Source organism: Papio anubis, chromosome 3, assembly GCF_008728515.1.
Source record: "Papio anubis isolate 15944 chromosome 3, Panubis1.0, whole genome shotgun sequence".
In the NCBI taxonomy this organism is placed as follows: Eukaryota; Metazoa; Chordata; class Mammalia; order Primates; family Cercopithecidae; genus Papio; species Papio anubis.
In genome coordinates, this window is record NC_044978.1 from 141,759,114 (window position 1) to 141,774,142 (window position 15,029).

Genomic DNA, 15,029 nt, shown 5'->3' on the forward strand with positions numbered 1-15,029 from the left:
TGCCCACCTTCTGAAGCCTACTTCTATCAATTCATCCATCTCAGCCTCAGCCCAGTTCTGTGCCCTTGCTGAAGAGGTGTTGCAATCATTTGGAGGAGAAGAGGCACTGTGGCTTTTTGAGTTTTCAGCATTTTTGCATTGACTCTTTCTCATCTTTGTAGGCTTTTCTTCTTTTGATCTTTGAGGCTGCTGGACCTTTGGATGGGGTTTTTTGTGGGGTCTTTTTTGTTGATGTTGTTGTTGTTGCTGTTTGTTTTTCTCTTAACATCAGGGGCCTCCTCTGTAGGGCTGCTGCAGTTTTCTGGGGGTTCACACCCTATTTGCCTAGGTTTCTTCCCCACCTGGAGGCATCACCAGCGGAGACTGCAAAACAGCAAAGATGGCAGCCTGCTTCTTCCTCTAGAAGCTCTGTCCCAGAGGGGCACCAACCTGATGCCAGCTGGAACACTCCTACATAAGGTGTCTAGTAACCCCTATTGGGAGGTCTCACCTAGACAGGAGGAGCAAGATCAGGGACCTGCTTAAAGAAGCAGTCTGGCTGCTCCTCGGCAGAGCAGGTGTGCTGAACTGGGACAAATCCCCCTTGTCTAGACTGTCCAGACTCTCCAGGACCAGCTGGCAGGAAAGACTACATAGAGTGTACTGCAGAGACTGTGGCTGCGCCTCCCACCAGGGGCTCTGTCCCAGGAAGATCAGAGTTCTGTCCATAAACCCCTGGCTGGAGTTGCTGAAATTCCCATGGTGAGGCCCTGCCTGGTGATGAGGGATGGCTCAGGGTCCCACTTAAAGCAGTCTGGCCACAGTCTGCCACACCCACTGTGCCATGGTGTGGGGAATTCCTCCTGGTACAAACCACTCAGTCTCTTTGGCACTGGCAGAAGAAAACAGCCAACTGGAGCTGCAGAGATGGCAGCCACCCCTCCCCTGGGGAACTCAGTCATCTTAGGCAGTCTCCAGCCTGCTGCTGCTGACCAGCAGGGATTCCAAGCCAATGGGTCTTAGCTAGTGAGGTTCCATGGGAGTCGGGCCCACTGAATGATGCTGCTTGGATCCCTGGCTTCAGTCCCCTTCCTACAGGAGTGGACGATCTCCTGCCTCACCGGAATTCCCGGGGCCAGAGCATGAAAAACAACTCCTGCCTCTCAGTGCCTGCCCAAGTGGCCACATGCCTGAGTGGCCGCCAACCTGAGTGACCCCAACAGCCTGCACAGCTCTGTGCTTGGGGATCCAAGGCCCTGGTGGCGTGGGCTCACGAGGGGATCTCCTGGTCCATGAGTTTCAAAGATCCATGGGAAAAGTGTAGTTCCTGGACAGGATAACACGATCACTCACTGCCTCCTTCGGCTAGGGAAGGGAACTCCCCTTGCCCCATGCTGCTCCCAGGTGGGCCATCATCAACACACTCTGCTTTTCCTCACTTTCTGTGGGTTGTACCAACCGCCTAGTCAGTCCCAATGAGAAACCTGGATACCTTAGTTGAGGGTGAATTCACTTGCCATTTTCATTCTTCTCAGTGAGAGCCACAGACCACAGCTACTTCTAATCGGCCATCTTTGGCTAGTGTTCTGAGAATGTCTTGTTATTAGAACACTTACATTGAACTACTTAGGGGTAAAGAGGCGTCATGTCCAAAATGTACTCTCAGATAATTTAATAAAAATAATAATATAAATACATGGGGAGAAAAAAATGATACAACAAATGTGATAAAATGTTAACACCTGCAGGATCTGAGTGAAGGATAAGATTATTATAGTTTTTCTGTAAGTCTGAAACTATTTCAAAATATTAAATTATTTTTTAAAAAGAAACTTATCTAACTGGGAACAATGAATGAATTAGATCTAATATATTCATATGGTTAAATCTGGAAAATATAACAGTAAGCAAAAAACCAAGCAACATATACACCAGATAATATTTATTTAAATTTTTAAAATCATAAAACAATATATATTATTATTCATATATGAATATGTAATAAAGGTTTAATTATTGTGGTAAAGGGTGAGGAATGAAGACAGGAAAATGGGGCAAACATCTTAATAACATATTTCTTTTAAAATAAAGCTAATTGTAATGTGACGAAATTTTAACATGTGTTTTATCTGTGTGATGGGTGCATAGGTATCCATTATTATTTTCATACTATCTATGTGTTTGATATATGTTACAATTAAAATATTTTAAGAAAACAGATGTTAATGCTTCAAAGGATCTAAAACCCCCAAAACTTCCCAGTGTACCTACTGCCACAAACCAAATAGTTTTTGAAGGTGCTTACATCTAAGCCCAAAGATGGAGTCATATAACAACAAATAACTATAGAATACTGGGAATAAAGATCAAGATAAATACTGAGAATGCCTTTTCTTTGCCCAAGATGTCTCTTCAGCCTTTCTTTAAATCTATACTTACTTTTAGAAATTTCCTCACTAGAATTACTTCTTCTATACCTCATTAAAGTATAAAAGTATCATAGGTTCAAAGTACTATGTATTTCTGTCTTATAATTGAGTAAAACCAGACATACCATCTATATTCATTGTCTGTATTCATGGATAACACATACATTTCAACTGTCTCAACAAAATCTTGACAAGTCTGGTCAGGTTTGAAATTTAAACTCTGGATGAAATGAATTAGCTACATTATAACTGATATTTCAGTCAAAGAGAAGCTCCTTATTTTTTAAATAATCATTTCTGGAATAAATGATGTTTACATTCTCAGATTCAAATTCTTTTAAAAATAAAATGTTATTTTTTCTTTTCAAATTCAGAAAAAGAATATCTATGTATTATTTATGATTATTCATTGTGGCAGAGACTCCTAATAATTTACTCCCATTTCTTCTTCTGAGATACACAGACTGTATTTCCCATCCTCCCTGGCAGTTAGGTATGGCCATGTGACTGGCTATAGCTGCAAGCCTGGCCTACAAAAACTTCCAATGCATAATTCCTCATCCTCTTCTGCCAGCGGGATACAGATGACAACAAGTCCCTAGAGGATGACAGAAACACAACTGGAATAATCCTGTGTCCCTGGATCTCAACATGAAGGAAAGTCACTTAATAAGCATGTCCATATGAATGAGGAAAAAAAATTCTACTGTATTAAACCACTAAAATTTGGGGGTCTATTTGTTACCACAATTAGTGCTACATTAACTAAAACGTGTAATCATTTTTTTCTTGGAGAAATAAGCCAGAAAAAAAAGAAACCCATATGTAAATCATAAACAATTTTCCAATTGTCAATATGAAATACATTATACTTACAAATTGAGGTTTGTAATACGCTGGACCAAGGGTACTGTCACTAGCAGGTGGAAAACATTTTATAATACTGCCATCATCATTAATATGATAACCATATGACTTTCCATAAGAAGGAATTGAAGGAACATCAACACTTCTGGTAAGTGTAGGTGCTCTTGAAATTTTCTACAAGGAAAACATTTTATATTATTTATTCCAAGGCAAGAGGAAGAGGAATGAAGAACCAAATATTAAAAGTTACTAAAACGCAACTATTAAATATTGATTTAATGAGTTTCATGATATAAAACAAAAATGACTGTTTTGTTATTATTTTTTTGAGATAGGGTCTCACTCTGTCACGCAGGCTGGAGTGCAGTGGTACAACTTGGCTCACAGCAACCTCTGTCTCCCGGGTTCAAGCGATTCTCCCCACGACCTCACCCGCCCCAGTAGCTGGGACTACAGGCGTGCACCACTATGCTTGGCTAATTTTTGTATTTTTAGTAGAGATGGGGTTTTGCCATGATGGCCAGGCTGGTCTTGAACTCCTGACCTCAAATGATCTGCCAGCCTTGGCCTCCCAAAGTGCTGGGATTACAGTAATGAGCCACTGTGCCTGGCCAAAAATGTTTGTTTTGTAAAAGTAATTTAAAGGAGTGAATTCAAGCCTGTTGCTTCATACTATAAACCAAGAGAATGTATTTCTATTAAATTTAGAGTAGAATATAATATAATAGGTAACTATTAAAGTCATCATAAGAAGCAAAGATTTTTTCTCATTTGGGTCAGTTACTTATCTTGCTTAGTAAAACCATCATTACTAATTCTAAAAACCGGCAATCCTATTCACATCAACAATCATGCTATTACACTATCTGCTATGCAAAAACAAACTTTGCATTTTTCAGTAATACTTTCTGGCTTCATTCATTCCCAGCTCCTGACTTTTGCTTCGACATTTCCTGAGTCTTGTATAAATATCCTAAGTATGCAAGTTATATAGCAGGAAAAATGTCTATGATGTAATGCTAAATGGAAATAGCAAAATATAAAAGTGAATTATGAATATAGCTATGTGAAATCATATATAAATGTATAAAGTCACATACATATATAATTTAATACCAAAAGACGCTATGCAAAAATTAACAGAAAATTAATGTTAGAGTCAGGAGTTTTAGGGTGATTATCCTTTTATCAAAATTTGGTTTAATGTAAAATATTTTATAATTTAAATTAAAAAATGAAGGTATAACATACATTACAAATATTAATATAAGATATATCAACTAAAAGTACTGGCATATAAAGGACTTAGTTATTGGGAAACTGAAATTATTAAGAATATATTGATTCCTGAAGTTTCTGTATGAATAAATTAATGCTATAGTTGCATATTCATGTGCCTATGTACAATTATGTTATAAACATACTCTCAGTAGCAAATTTTCTTTTTCTTTTTATCTGAGACAGAGTTTTTGCTCTTGTTGCCCAGGCTGGAGTACAGTGGCATGATCTCTGCTCAATGCAACCTCCACCTCCCGAGTTCAAGCAATTCTCCTGCCTCAGCCTCCTGAGTAGCTGGGATCACAGGCACATGCCACCACACCTGGCTAATTTTTTTGTATTTTTAGTAGAGATGGGGTTTCACCATGTTGGCCAAGCTGGTCTTGAACTCCTGACCTCAGGTGATCCGCCCACCTCGGCCTCCCAAAGTGCTGGGATCACAGGCATGAGCCACTGTGTCCAGCCGTTTTTCTTTCTTAATATAATTTGGGAGGGGGGTGGGGGAAAAGTCTCACTGTGTTGCCCAGGCTGGAGTACAGTGGCATGATCTTGGCTCACTGCAACCTCTGCCTCCCGGGTTCAAGCGATTCTCATGCCTTAGCCTCCCAAGTAGCTGCGATTACAGGAGTGTGCCACTATGCCTGGCTAATTTTTGTATTTTTTTAGTAGAGAGTGGGTTTCACCATGTTGGTCTGGCCAGTCTCAAACTCCTGGCCTCAAGTGATCTGCCCCCACCTCCCCGGCCTCCCAAAGTGCTGGAATTACAGGTGTAAGCCACCACACCCAGCCAGAATTTTATCTTTTATCAAATTAAAGACAACCTTTAAGTAGTTTCAGTAATACCTATGAGATTAATTACCAAATTAAAATAAGAAACCATTGAATGGCTTTCCCTCCTTTCAGTACATTTAAAAAGTATTTGTGTGATGTCAAGACTTTCCAAAACATAGCCCCTACGTCCATTCTCTATTCCTACAACTCTCCCTTCACTCCTGTACTCCAAACATTCCAAAGAATTTTGTTCTTTCCGGTAATATATCATACTATCAAACACTTCAGTTTCTTTATTCATGTGGATTTTTCTGCACATAAAGTGGGGAAAAATATTTTTTCCCATTCCTTTTAACTACTCGGTGAATCCTTCTTCAAGATCAGGTCCAATTTGTCTCCCCTATTCCCTCCAAAGACTCTCTACTTTGAGCTACTACTGAACACTGTATTATGGCTCTAAAATAGCATTTCATTAACAGTATTGTACTGAATTTCATTCATTATTTTCCTCTTAAAATTATACATCTCAGGAAGCAATAATATTTTCTATGTACTACCAACATCTAGCATTATATGTATGGCCATATAGTCACTCAAAAAATATTTGATAAACCCCCAAAGTAAATGAACATTTACTTTGTCCCCACACACGAAATATCTGATATTTAAATATGCTTACAAAATTTAACCTCAATGTCATTGCACTGATATTATTCAACTAAGTACTTAGCCTTAAAATATATCTTCCTAAACAAAAAACTGATTAAAATGTAATATGAGCTACATGAAAGTTATGACAAGAGAAGGGAACCACTCTAAACAAAAAGTGACCAAATCTGCTCGATAATAGTATTTATTTCAAAGAAATTCTTCATTTCAGTTAAAATAACCTTCTCATTATCTTCCATAAAAATCTCACTTCTGTATCTTCACTCATGTAACACTCCAGTTTGGAATCCATATTCCAACTCTGTTCTTCAATGTCATGTCAAAACCTCTATAAATCTTCCATAAATTATGCCTTCACATAATACAGTAATCCACCTTTAAATTCCTATGGCATTTCATTACATGATCATTCATTTAGCAACTGTCACATCTTGTCTTGAATTAACAGCTACCTATTTGTCTATCTCCCATCTAAATTTTAAGCTTTTTTATCTCAGGAATCATATTTTTAACTTATTTTATTTATATTTTTTCCTTCCTTGCCACCAGGAAGGAAATATATTATTAACAGTACTTAACACAGGGTTTCCTCTATACATAGGTAAACCACTCAGGTAGTTTGTAAAATCTCCCTTACTTTTTATTCACCACAGATATTGAAAGTGACTATAGATTTATTAGGAGCAAATATGAAGTTAGACATGAATACAGTTAAAAACTAAAGTTTATTTACTTATAAAATAACTAAAATATAAATACTAACAAATCTAATTTTTATAGGAAGGCTTTTTAAATGTACTTAATATCACATAAAATATTAAACCTTGACTATTTTAACTTAAAAAAATGTCATTACAAGTATAATTTAAAATAGAAACGTACTGACTGAAGATGCTCTCTGGTCTCTAATACTTTTCTGTTCATGATATCTTGTGTTTTAGGATAAGACTGATTATAGCTTGCTGGTCCTGGATTATCTGAAATAAACTTCTTAAAACGTTTCTCCCGGTTTTGTAGACTATGGCCTCCTTTTATGTTAAACTAAAATGGAGAAGAAGAAAAAAACCTTCTGATATATAAAAGAAGCACTTTACAATTAATTTCTACTTGATAAACATTAATTATTATCAGAAAATAGTTTTAAAACGCAAGCTAAGGAAGTTCACCCTTTGACTGAAGACATAGTTCTAGTAAAAGGGGATAGCAAGAGCAGATAGCAATTATAGTTGTCAGTTTTAACTTGAAACTCAAAACTGAAATTTGCTGTACTTGGAGAACTTTGAGAGAGTGCAAGAAAACTCTGTTTTAAAGAAGAAATCAGAGATGGGAATTCCCAAAGCTGTAGAGCAAGAATAAAAGCCCTTAGAAAAAATTTTACCCCTGAAATGAACTGAAAAAAAAAAAAATGTTGGCATTCATATTGAAGGGGAAAAGCAAACCCTTCAAGGTTGTTTATTGATAATTATTTTCACAAATAATATTTTGGTCATTTCCAGAAAAAATTATAAAGACTTATTAGCAACAGCTTGGTTTTATGTTCAGATTAACTTTAAACATTGTTTATTAGAGAGCAAACATTTGGGTGGAATCTTCCAGGGCTCTCCATGCTACATATCTGGATTTTCCAGAATCTGAAAATTACCAATTGACGAATATCCAATTAATTTGGGTAAAATTACATCATAAAGATTCCTGTAAACAATTACAGTGCAATCATTTCAAAAAGATGAGTTATGATAACAGTGGCTGACGTCTGATTGATCAGCTAAGATTTTAAGTCATTGATCTACAAATAGCCCTTTTCACATGTCCAATTGTTCACAGTCACTGTTCACAGAGCCTGTCTCTAGTGGGCACCTTATTCAACTTCACTCAGCTTTTAAGAAACATACAAAGGAGGTCTTCTTTTAAAAATTGAGTCAAATTTTATTTTTAAATAGGCAATTCACTACTTGATTACTATTTTTAAAAGATCAGAATTCCTATGTTTAAAGAGTAGATGTATAAAAATAACTTTAATGATTTATTTTACAAAAACACTAACAAGTTGAACAAAAAGTAAAATTCTGTGAAAAGAGAAGAACTTTTCAAATTTTGATAATTTAAAAGCCATTACCATAGGCTCTATGATCATACAAATCAAACTGCAATCTGCATCTATATCGATCACTTCAACAAGGACTTTATCTGCGCCTCCAACAGATGAGTTAAAGGTTCTGCTGGGATCAGCTAGCAGTCAATACATATAAGGGCAAAATTTATGTGAAAACGGCAAAAGGTGATACTCATGACTATGAAGATATCAGAGTTATATCTACTATTTCTAAACATAAATGAACCATTGAAGATAATCTGTTCACAGACTCTTGAGACTGTGCAGAAACAGGAGACAGACGAGACAATGGCAATGGCTATAGCTTTAAAGCATGGCACAAAAACCAATTCTTTCGCTCTACTGCAATTCCTCTTCTACACATTTTGACCATCTGCACAACTTACATGGGCAATAATTCATTCAAGAGTCCTATTCTCTCATTTTCAAGGACCATACAGCATGTAACAATGTTTTGTGTCTTATAGAGTATGTAGAATAATGAAAAACATCCAACCCAAACATGCAACCAACATCGAATACATTTATTTTCTATTATTCAAATTATAAAATATAATTTGAAAGTAAAAGACAATATGAGCAGAAAATAAAATATAACAAATGACATTTGATCTATTCAGGGAAGAAAACATTATTTTATTAAGTCAATTATAGTAACTATAAAGTTACCTGTGCTTCTGAAACATTATAGTGTCCTGGACCTGGAACAGCTTTCTCAATGCTAGAGGCAATGGTAAAAGTACTTTCTCTGGCAGTCAAAGAAAGAAATGGTGCATAACTACCTATAAAAATAAAATCATATGACCAGCAGATAAGATAGGAGTCCAAGGATTTCAGGAAAAAAACACTCAAAATATATATAATCATGAGTATCCTCAATTGTTAAGACTTTATTTTCAGAACTAATGGCTAGTCAGAGAAGTTATTACATTTTTTAAAATCTGATATAAGATAAGAATTTTTTATTAATATAAGAACCTAAAGACCTGAGACTTATTGAACAACAAAAAAAAACTAAAGAAAATAAAACCCTCTTGTCTTCTAATCATTTTTGGTGGGGACGAAAATAGCAGTTATATTTAGCTGATAAAACATTTTCATCCTCAGAAGACCATTGTTTTATATTTTGAAATAGCATATATTATTTGTAGAAAACATCTTATATAAACTTGTAAAGACAGCGTAGATAGAAATAATTTAAAGTGGGTTTACAGCAGATCATTCATCATGTCTCCTTGCCTAGGCACACAGTTGGTATCAGTAAATATTTCTTGATTGGCTGACTCTAAACAAAGGTTCACAAATAGAAGACACAAATTTCTTTGGAACAAATAATCATAAGATAATACAAACTTGAATACTGAAAAACTGATTCTAAAAAATTCAAGATCTGTATTGGAAAAATTATTAGCATTTAAGCAATGTGGATATCAAAGAAGAGAAGGGAGAGAATAGAGCAGCAGCTATATTCAAATAGGTAATAAAAGAATGCAAGTGAAGATTCAAAACTTTTACTCTAAATCTTGTATACTAAAGGAAAATGTGTGCTACTGTAAGAATGTATGGTGATAATATAGTAAAAATCTTGCTAATCTGGACTAATAATAAAAGATACTCTATTTAAAATAAAATAATGTGTTTCTTTTGAGGCCCACATGTATTAAAATGCAACCAATGTCAAAATTATTTATTTGTGTTAGATATTGCAACATAAAAGAGGTGAGCAAAATATAGATCTTACCTCTAAAAAAGTAGTATCTTGAAGCATTAAGAAAAGTATTGTAATGATTTTAAACAAGGAAAAACATCTCTAATGCCATAATGGAAGACATATGCAAATTCAAAAAGAAGAGAAGTTCTCATCCACATTGAGATGATCAGGAAAAACTTCATGGATGATGTTAAAATTCTAGGTATTAATTTAGTGACTGATGGTTTTAGCTGGTTATCCCAAATCAGAGAAGAAGGGAAGAGAAGAGGGAAAGGCAAAAGAAAGTGAAAGGGAGGAAAGAAGACAGACTGACCTTAAATTAGTTACAAAGACCAGAAGACCAGAAATCCTTAAAAGTAAGCCAAGGTTCATTTTGAAAAGGCAACAGTTGTCTGGTAGAGCTGAGAAATGCAGGACACCAGTGAAACATTCTACTTACTCAGAGTAAATAGCCAGAGAACAAGAACCAGATTTCATTCCAAATACACATATAAATACACACACATACCCACTCAAACTACATATAAAATGAATCATACAAATTACCAGAGAGTGTACTTTCAAGATGCAGGAAAATATGACCCATAAAGAGGAGAAAAGTCAATGAAAAGAAACAGATTGAGAAATGAAAAGGTGGAATCAGCAGACAGAACACTATCTATTATAAATATTCTTTATATATTCAACAAGGTAGAGAAAAGATGAACATGATGACAAGATAAAGGGAAGGTATAAAAAAGACCCAAATCAAACTTACAGAATGAAAAATACACTGGATGGAATAACAAATGTTTGTGGATTAATAAAATATATTTTTTCTCAATTCTTAATCCCTTTAAAAAATATAGATGCTCAATGACTTGTGATGGAGTTAGTTCCCAATAAAATAATTGTAATTTGAAAATATCATAAATTGAAACTGCATGTAATATACCTAACCTATAATAGCATAGATTAGTTTACCTTAACATGCTCAGAACACATTAGCCTAAAGTTGGGCAAAATTACCTAATATAAAGACTATTTTATAATAAAATGTTGAATATCTTATGTAATTTATTGAATACTGTACTGAAAGTGAAAAATAGAATGGTTTTGTGGGTACTGGAAGTTTGGTTTCTACTGAATACATATTACTTTCACACCATTGTGCAAAATTTAAACAAATGTTAAGTTGAATCATCATAAGTAAAGGACTGTCTGAGATTGCTTAAAGCAAAAATAGTCTCAATTTATTGAGGCATTATAGCAGATGTAGAAGTAAAATGTATAACCACAATAGTACAAAGGGTGAGCTGGGGGAAATGGAAGCATACTCTGTAAGGTTTATTTACTATATATGAAGTGGTGCAATATTATTTGAAGGTACACTGTAATAAATTAGAAATACATATTGTAAACCCTAGGCAACCACTTAAAAATAAAACAAGAGAGGTATAGCAAATAAGCCAATAGTGGACATAAAAAAAGAATTATGTTTTAAAAACCTTTATTCCTGCAACAAAAGTAAGGAAAAAGGAAAAAGAACAGATGAGATAAATGGAAAGCAAATAGCAAAAGAGTACATTAAAGCCCAAAGATATTGATAGTGAAATTAACTATAAAAGTTCTAAACACCTCAATTAGAAGGCAGAGATTGTCAGATTGTATAAACAAGACCAAACTTTATGCTGTCTCTAAGAAACTCTCTTAAGATATAAAAACAGAAATTAAAAGGATGGACAAAGTTATAACATGCATGCATGAATTAAAAAAGCTGCAGTGCCTATATTAAAATCAGACAAAGCTGGCTTTAGAACAAGAAATAACAGGGATAAAAGATACATTTCATAACGATAAAGGGGTCATTTCATCAACAGGATTTAACAATCTATAAAGAAAAGCAAGGAAGTTATTACCATAATAATCAGGATAGTGTTTAACTGTAGGGGAGAAGGAAAATGTTGAAATAAAAAATACCAAAAAGAACTTTTTGGAATGTTCTATCTCCATTTTTTTTGCTTTTTGTTTTTAGTTTCCTGTACCCACTGATGGCAAATCTATTTTTTAACTGAATATCTTCTTTTTAAGGTCTACATTTATATTTTATGTGGTTTTCTATGTAAGTATTCTATCTCATAATAAAAGGGTTTTAAGTTTAGGTTCATATGAACATTAAGGTAATCTGAGATAAATATGAAAACTAAGAAAGTGAAACCCACGCTACTTCTGAGGTAGTTGGCATCAGAACACAGCAGGGCCCCTAAATGAATCTACCTTAAACAAATGTAAAATTAGTTGGAGAGTACTGAAATTCATATAAAAGTTAAAAAAAAAAACACACACTAGGCATGTACTCAATGTATTATTAATACTATTAATGGTAGAATATATATATATATATACACACACACACATATACATATATGAAATAATTGGGCAATAAAGAGAATCAAGAAAGCTGGCACTCATAAAATCTTCATTGAAGTTTTCCAAAATTAATTATATAGAATCTTTTGTCAATAAAAGTATACAAGAAATATTGAGCACAAGTAAAACTACAAAAAAATTTAAATGTTTATAATGATACACTCCATGAGAAGGAACTTACTTGTTTATTTATTCATAACTGTGTGCCTAATGTTTACAGTGAGGGTGACCAATTAACAAATGATCTTCTAAACTAGTCATCCATTCTGTAATAGTGAATGTTCTATTATGTATGGGAGTATGCATGTATGACAGGCAGTGAGGGTACAATAATGAATAAGATAAAACCCTGCCCTCAAATAGTTGGTAAGCCTGACAAATAGACAATTATGCTACAAAAAGCACCGCCAATAATTAAGGTATAAAATATAGAAGAGGGTTCTGGGGAATTAGAGATGGTAGAGTTTGATATGGGACATATGGCTATATTGACATGTGAAGTGCCAACTACAAATTATAAATCAAACTGACAGAAAGAAGAAATTAAGTATATAGAAGAAGAGATTTGAGAAGAAAGAAATGAGTTCAGTTTGGGATATATTGAGTTTGAGGCACCAACAGAGAAAGATAAATCAAACTGGTATGAAGCAATAGTCAGTCTATGCTGAAAGAGAAAGTGGGCAGTATGTGATTAAAGGACAAATTCTATAGCCACAACTACAGCCACAAAAGAAAGAAAAGGACATTTTTCACATATAAGCAGTAATTAGATCTTTGAAACATGTACTCATCTTCAGGACAACAACATATACAGCAATCACATACATATTATTATCTAAACTTTAAAAGAGACAGATTGCATTCCCTGATGCAGCTATATTCTGATAGGCTAAAAAGATAAAATTATCATTGTTGACATAAGCACATAGGCACAGGTATGAGGCCATAGCCAACTTATCCTTCTGTGGCCAATAAAGCTAACCACTCCCCAACCAAAAAAGAAATCTGGGAAAGAATATTTTTAGGAGATGATGGCACCCAGCTTAGCTAACTAATAGAGAACCAATAGATATATACAGCTGATATTTATTATATAAATAAGCCAAAAAGCAATGAAATACTCCCTGGCACAACAATGCCAGGAGTAGTCACATTAGTAAAAGGAGTATGTTTTTATCACATGATACTAGGCTGGTTGTCTCTGGGGAATATTTACTTTAATAAGAGATGTTTGCTTCTCAGGTAATCGTGAGAAAATCAGGCATAGCTCTCACTAATCTGGAATTTGAGTATCCAATCTCTCCCACCTCATGAAAGCAGAAAGAAAAACAGCTTAGTCCTGTCCCCTCAGGTTGCAATTCCTGGGTAGAAGAGAGTCTCCCTGATCAAATGGCCTACAGCCAATGAAATAGTTTCAATTAAGGTAAAAAGAATTTCCTGAGGAAAATGTAGAGCCAATATCCTGAAGGACTCGCCTGGCCAAGCAGGCTACAGTGAGGGGACAGCGGGAGAGCAGCAGTTAGGGGAGAAAGGTTGGGAATAAAGAGTATCGGTATCTAGGGCTCTAAGGTATTTTCCTCTTGCGAAATTCAAAGTAATAAGTAAGTTATATAAAGCCCCTACATCTGTTCTTCCCACACCATGCTCCACAAAATGAACCTGACCCTTAGCTAAAATAGTTGTACACTTCTGCATAGTCCCATGTGTTACTGGTCCTAAAGGTAGATGAGGTAGTATGTACCTAGGAAAGAGATGGTAGCTCCTTTTAAATTATCTTCCAGAGAATCCAGCAGAGAAATCACCAAAGAGACACCTGTTCCTTCTACTGATTTTCAGCATATTCTCTCTTAGTATTGCTAAAAAACATACAGGATGCAGCTGCTCAAATTTCCCCAGCATGGAATTTCATACTTTATCTCACAGATCAACAAGACACAATCCTATAAAACAGTAAAAGGGTTTTACCACACGTTCTTTACTTCTCTCTAAGCAAAGTTACAAGAGTTTTAAATTACGCTATATGTGGCTCATTATATTTTAATTTTATTTCAAGATTACTGTTTGTTTTTTAACTTACGTGTTATGGTATTCAGCTAAAAACTAGGAATAATGGAGTAAAGATCATGGTTATTGCCCTCAAGCAGCTCACATTTTAGTGGGTCTGCCAGATAAGTTAACATTAATTACAATATAGAATCAAAGTGCTATAAAAGCCATTAAGGAGTCAGAGAAGAAAAACCTGAGAAAAAGTAGAGCCCGTGAACAACTTCACCTTAGCTGAATCTCAAAGAAAAAATAGGAATTAGCCAAGTGAAGAAAGAAAACAGTGTACTGGGCAAAAGTATCAGCAGATACAGAGGCACAGAGGTGAGTGAGCATGAACTTAAGAAAACCGTAAAGTTGAAATTGCTGAAATGTAGGTCAGGTGGAGGTGGAGGTGTGGGAGATGAGGTCAGGGTCCAGAACATGAAGAACATTATAAACCATGTTAAGGAGTTCAGATTTTAACCTTGATGTTACAAAGGATTTTTTTTCACAAATAACGTAATATATCTTAGAAAGATCACTCTTGCCACAAGATAGAAGATGGATTGAAGACTGAAATAAGGAAAAACAAGTAATATTTTATAGGTTTAATTCAAAATAGAAATAATGAGAGCTTGAACTAAGTCAAGGACAGCTAAATGGAAAAGAGGAACTAATCAAAGAGGCACTGAGAAGATAGAATTATTAGGTGTTACTGATCAACAGGAGTAGTCAGGGAGAAAAGAGTCTAGAATAATTCCAAAACTTAAAAGTTTAT

The 15,029-nt window shown here is 34.9% G+C and overlaps 1 protein-coding gene across 1 annotated transcript in view; it reads right to left on the reverse strand.

Annotated features, from left to right (window-relative positions):
- The window catches only part of STPG2 (sperm tail PG-rich repeat containing 2), a 280,442-nt gene that overhangs the window by 262,615 nt on the left and 2,798 nt on the right, over positions 1 to 15,029 (reverse strand). The window contains exons 2-4 of the mRNA XM_031664617.1: positions 8,776 to 8,888; positions 6,876 to 7,034; positions 3,285 to 3,449 (exon numbers count right to left, since the gene is read on the reverse strand). Of these exons, the coding sequence (XP_031520477.1) occupies positions 3,285 to 3,449; positions 6,876 to 7,034; positions 8,776 to 8,888 (437 nt within the window). The remainder of the gene's footprint in view (positions 1 to 3,284; positions 3,450 to 6,875; positions 7,035 to 8,775; positions 8,889 to 15,029) is intronic.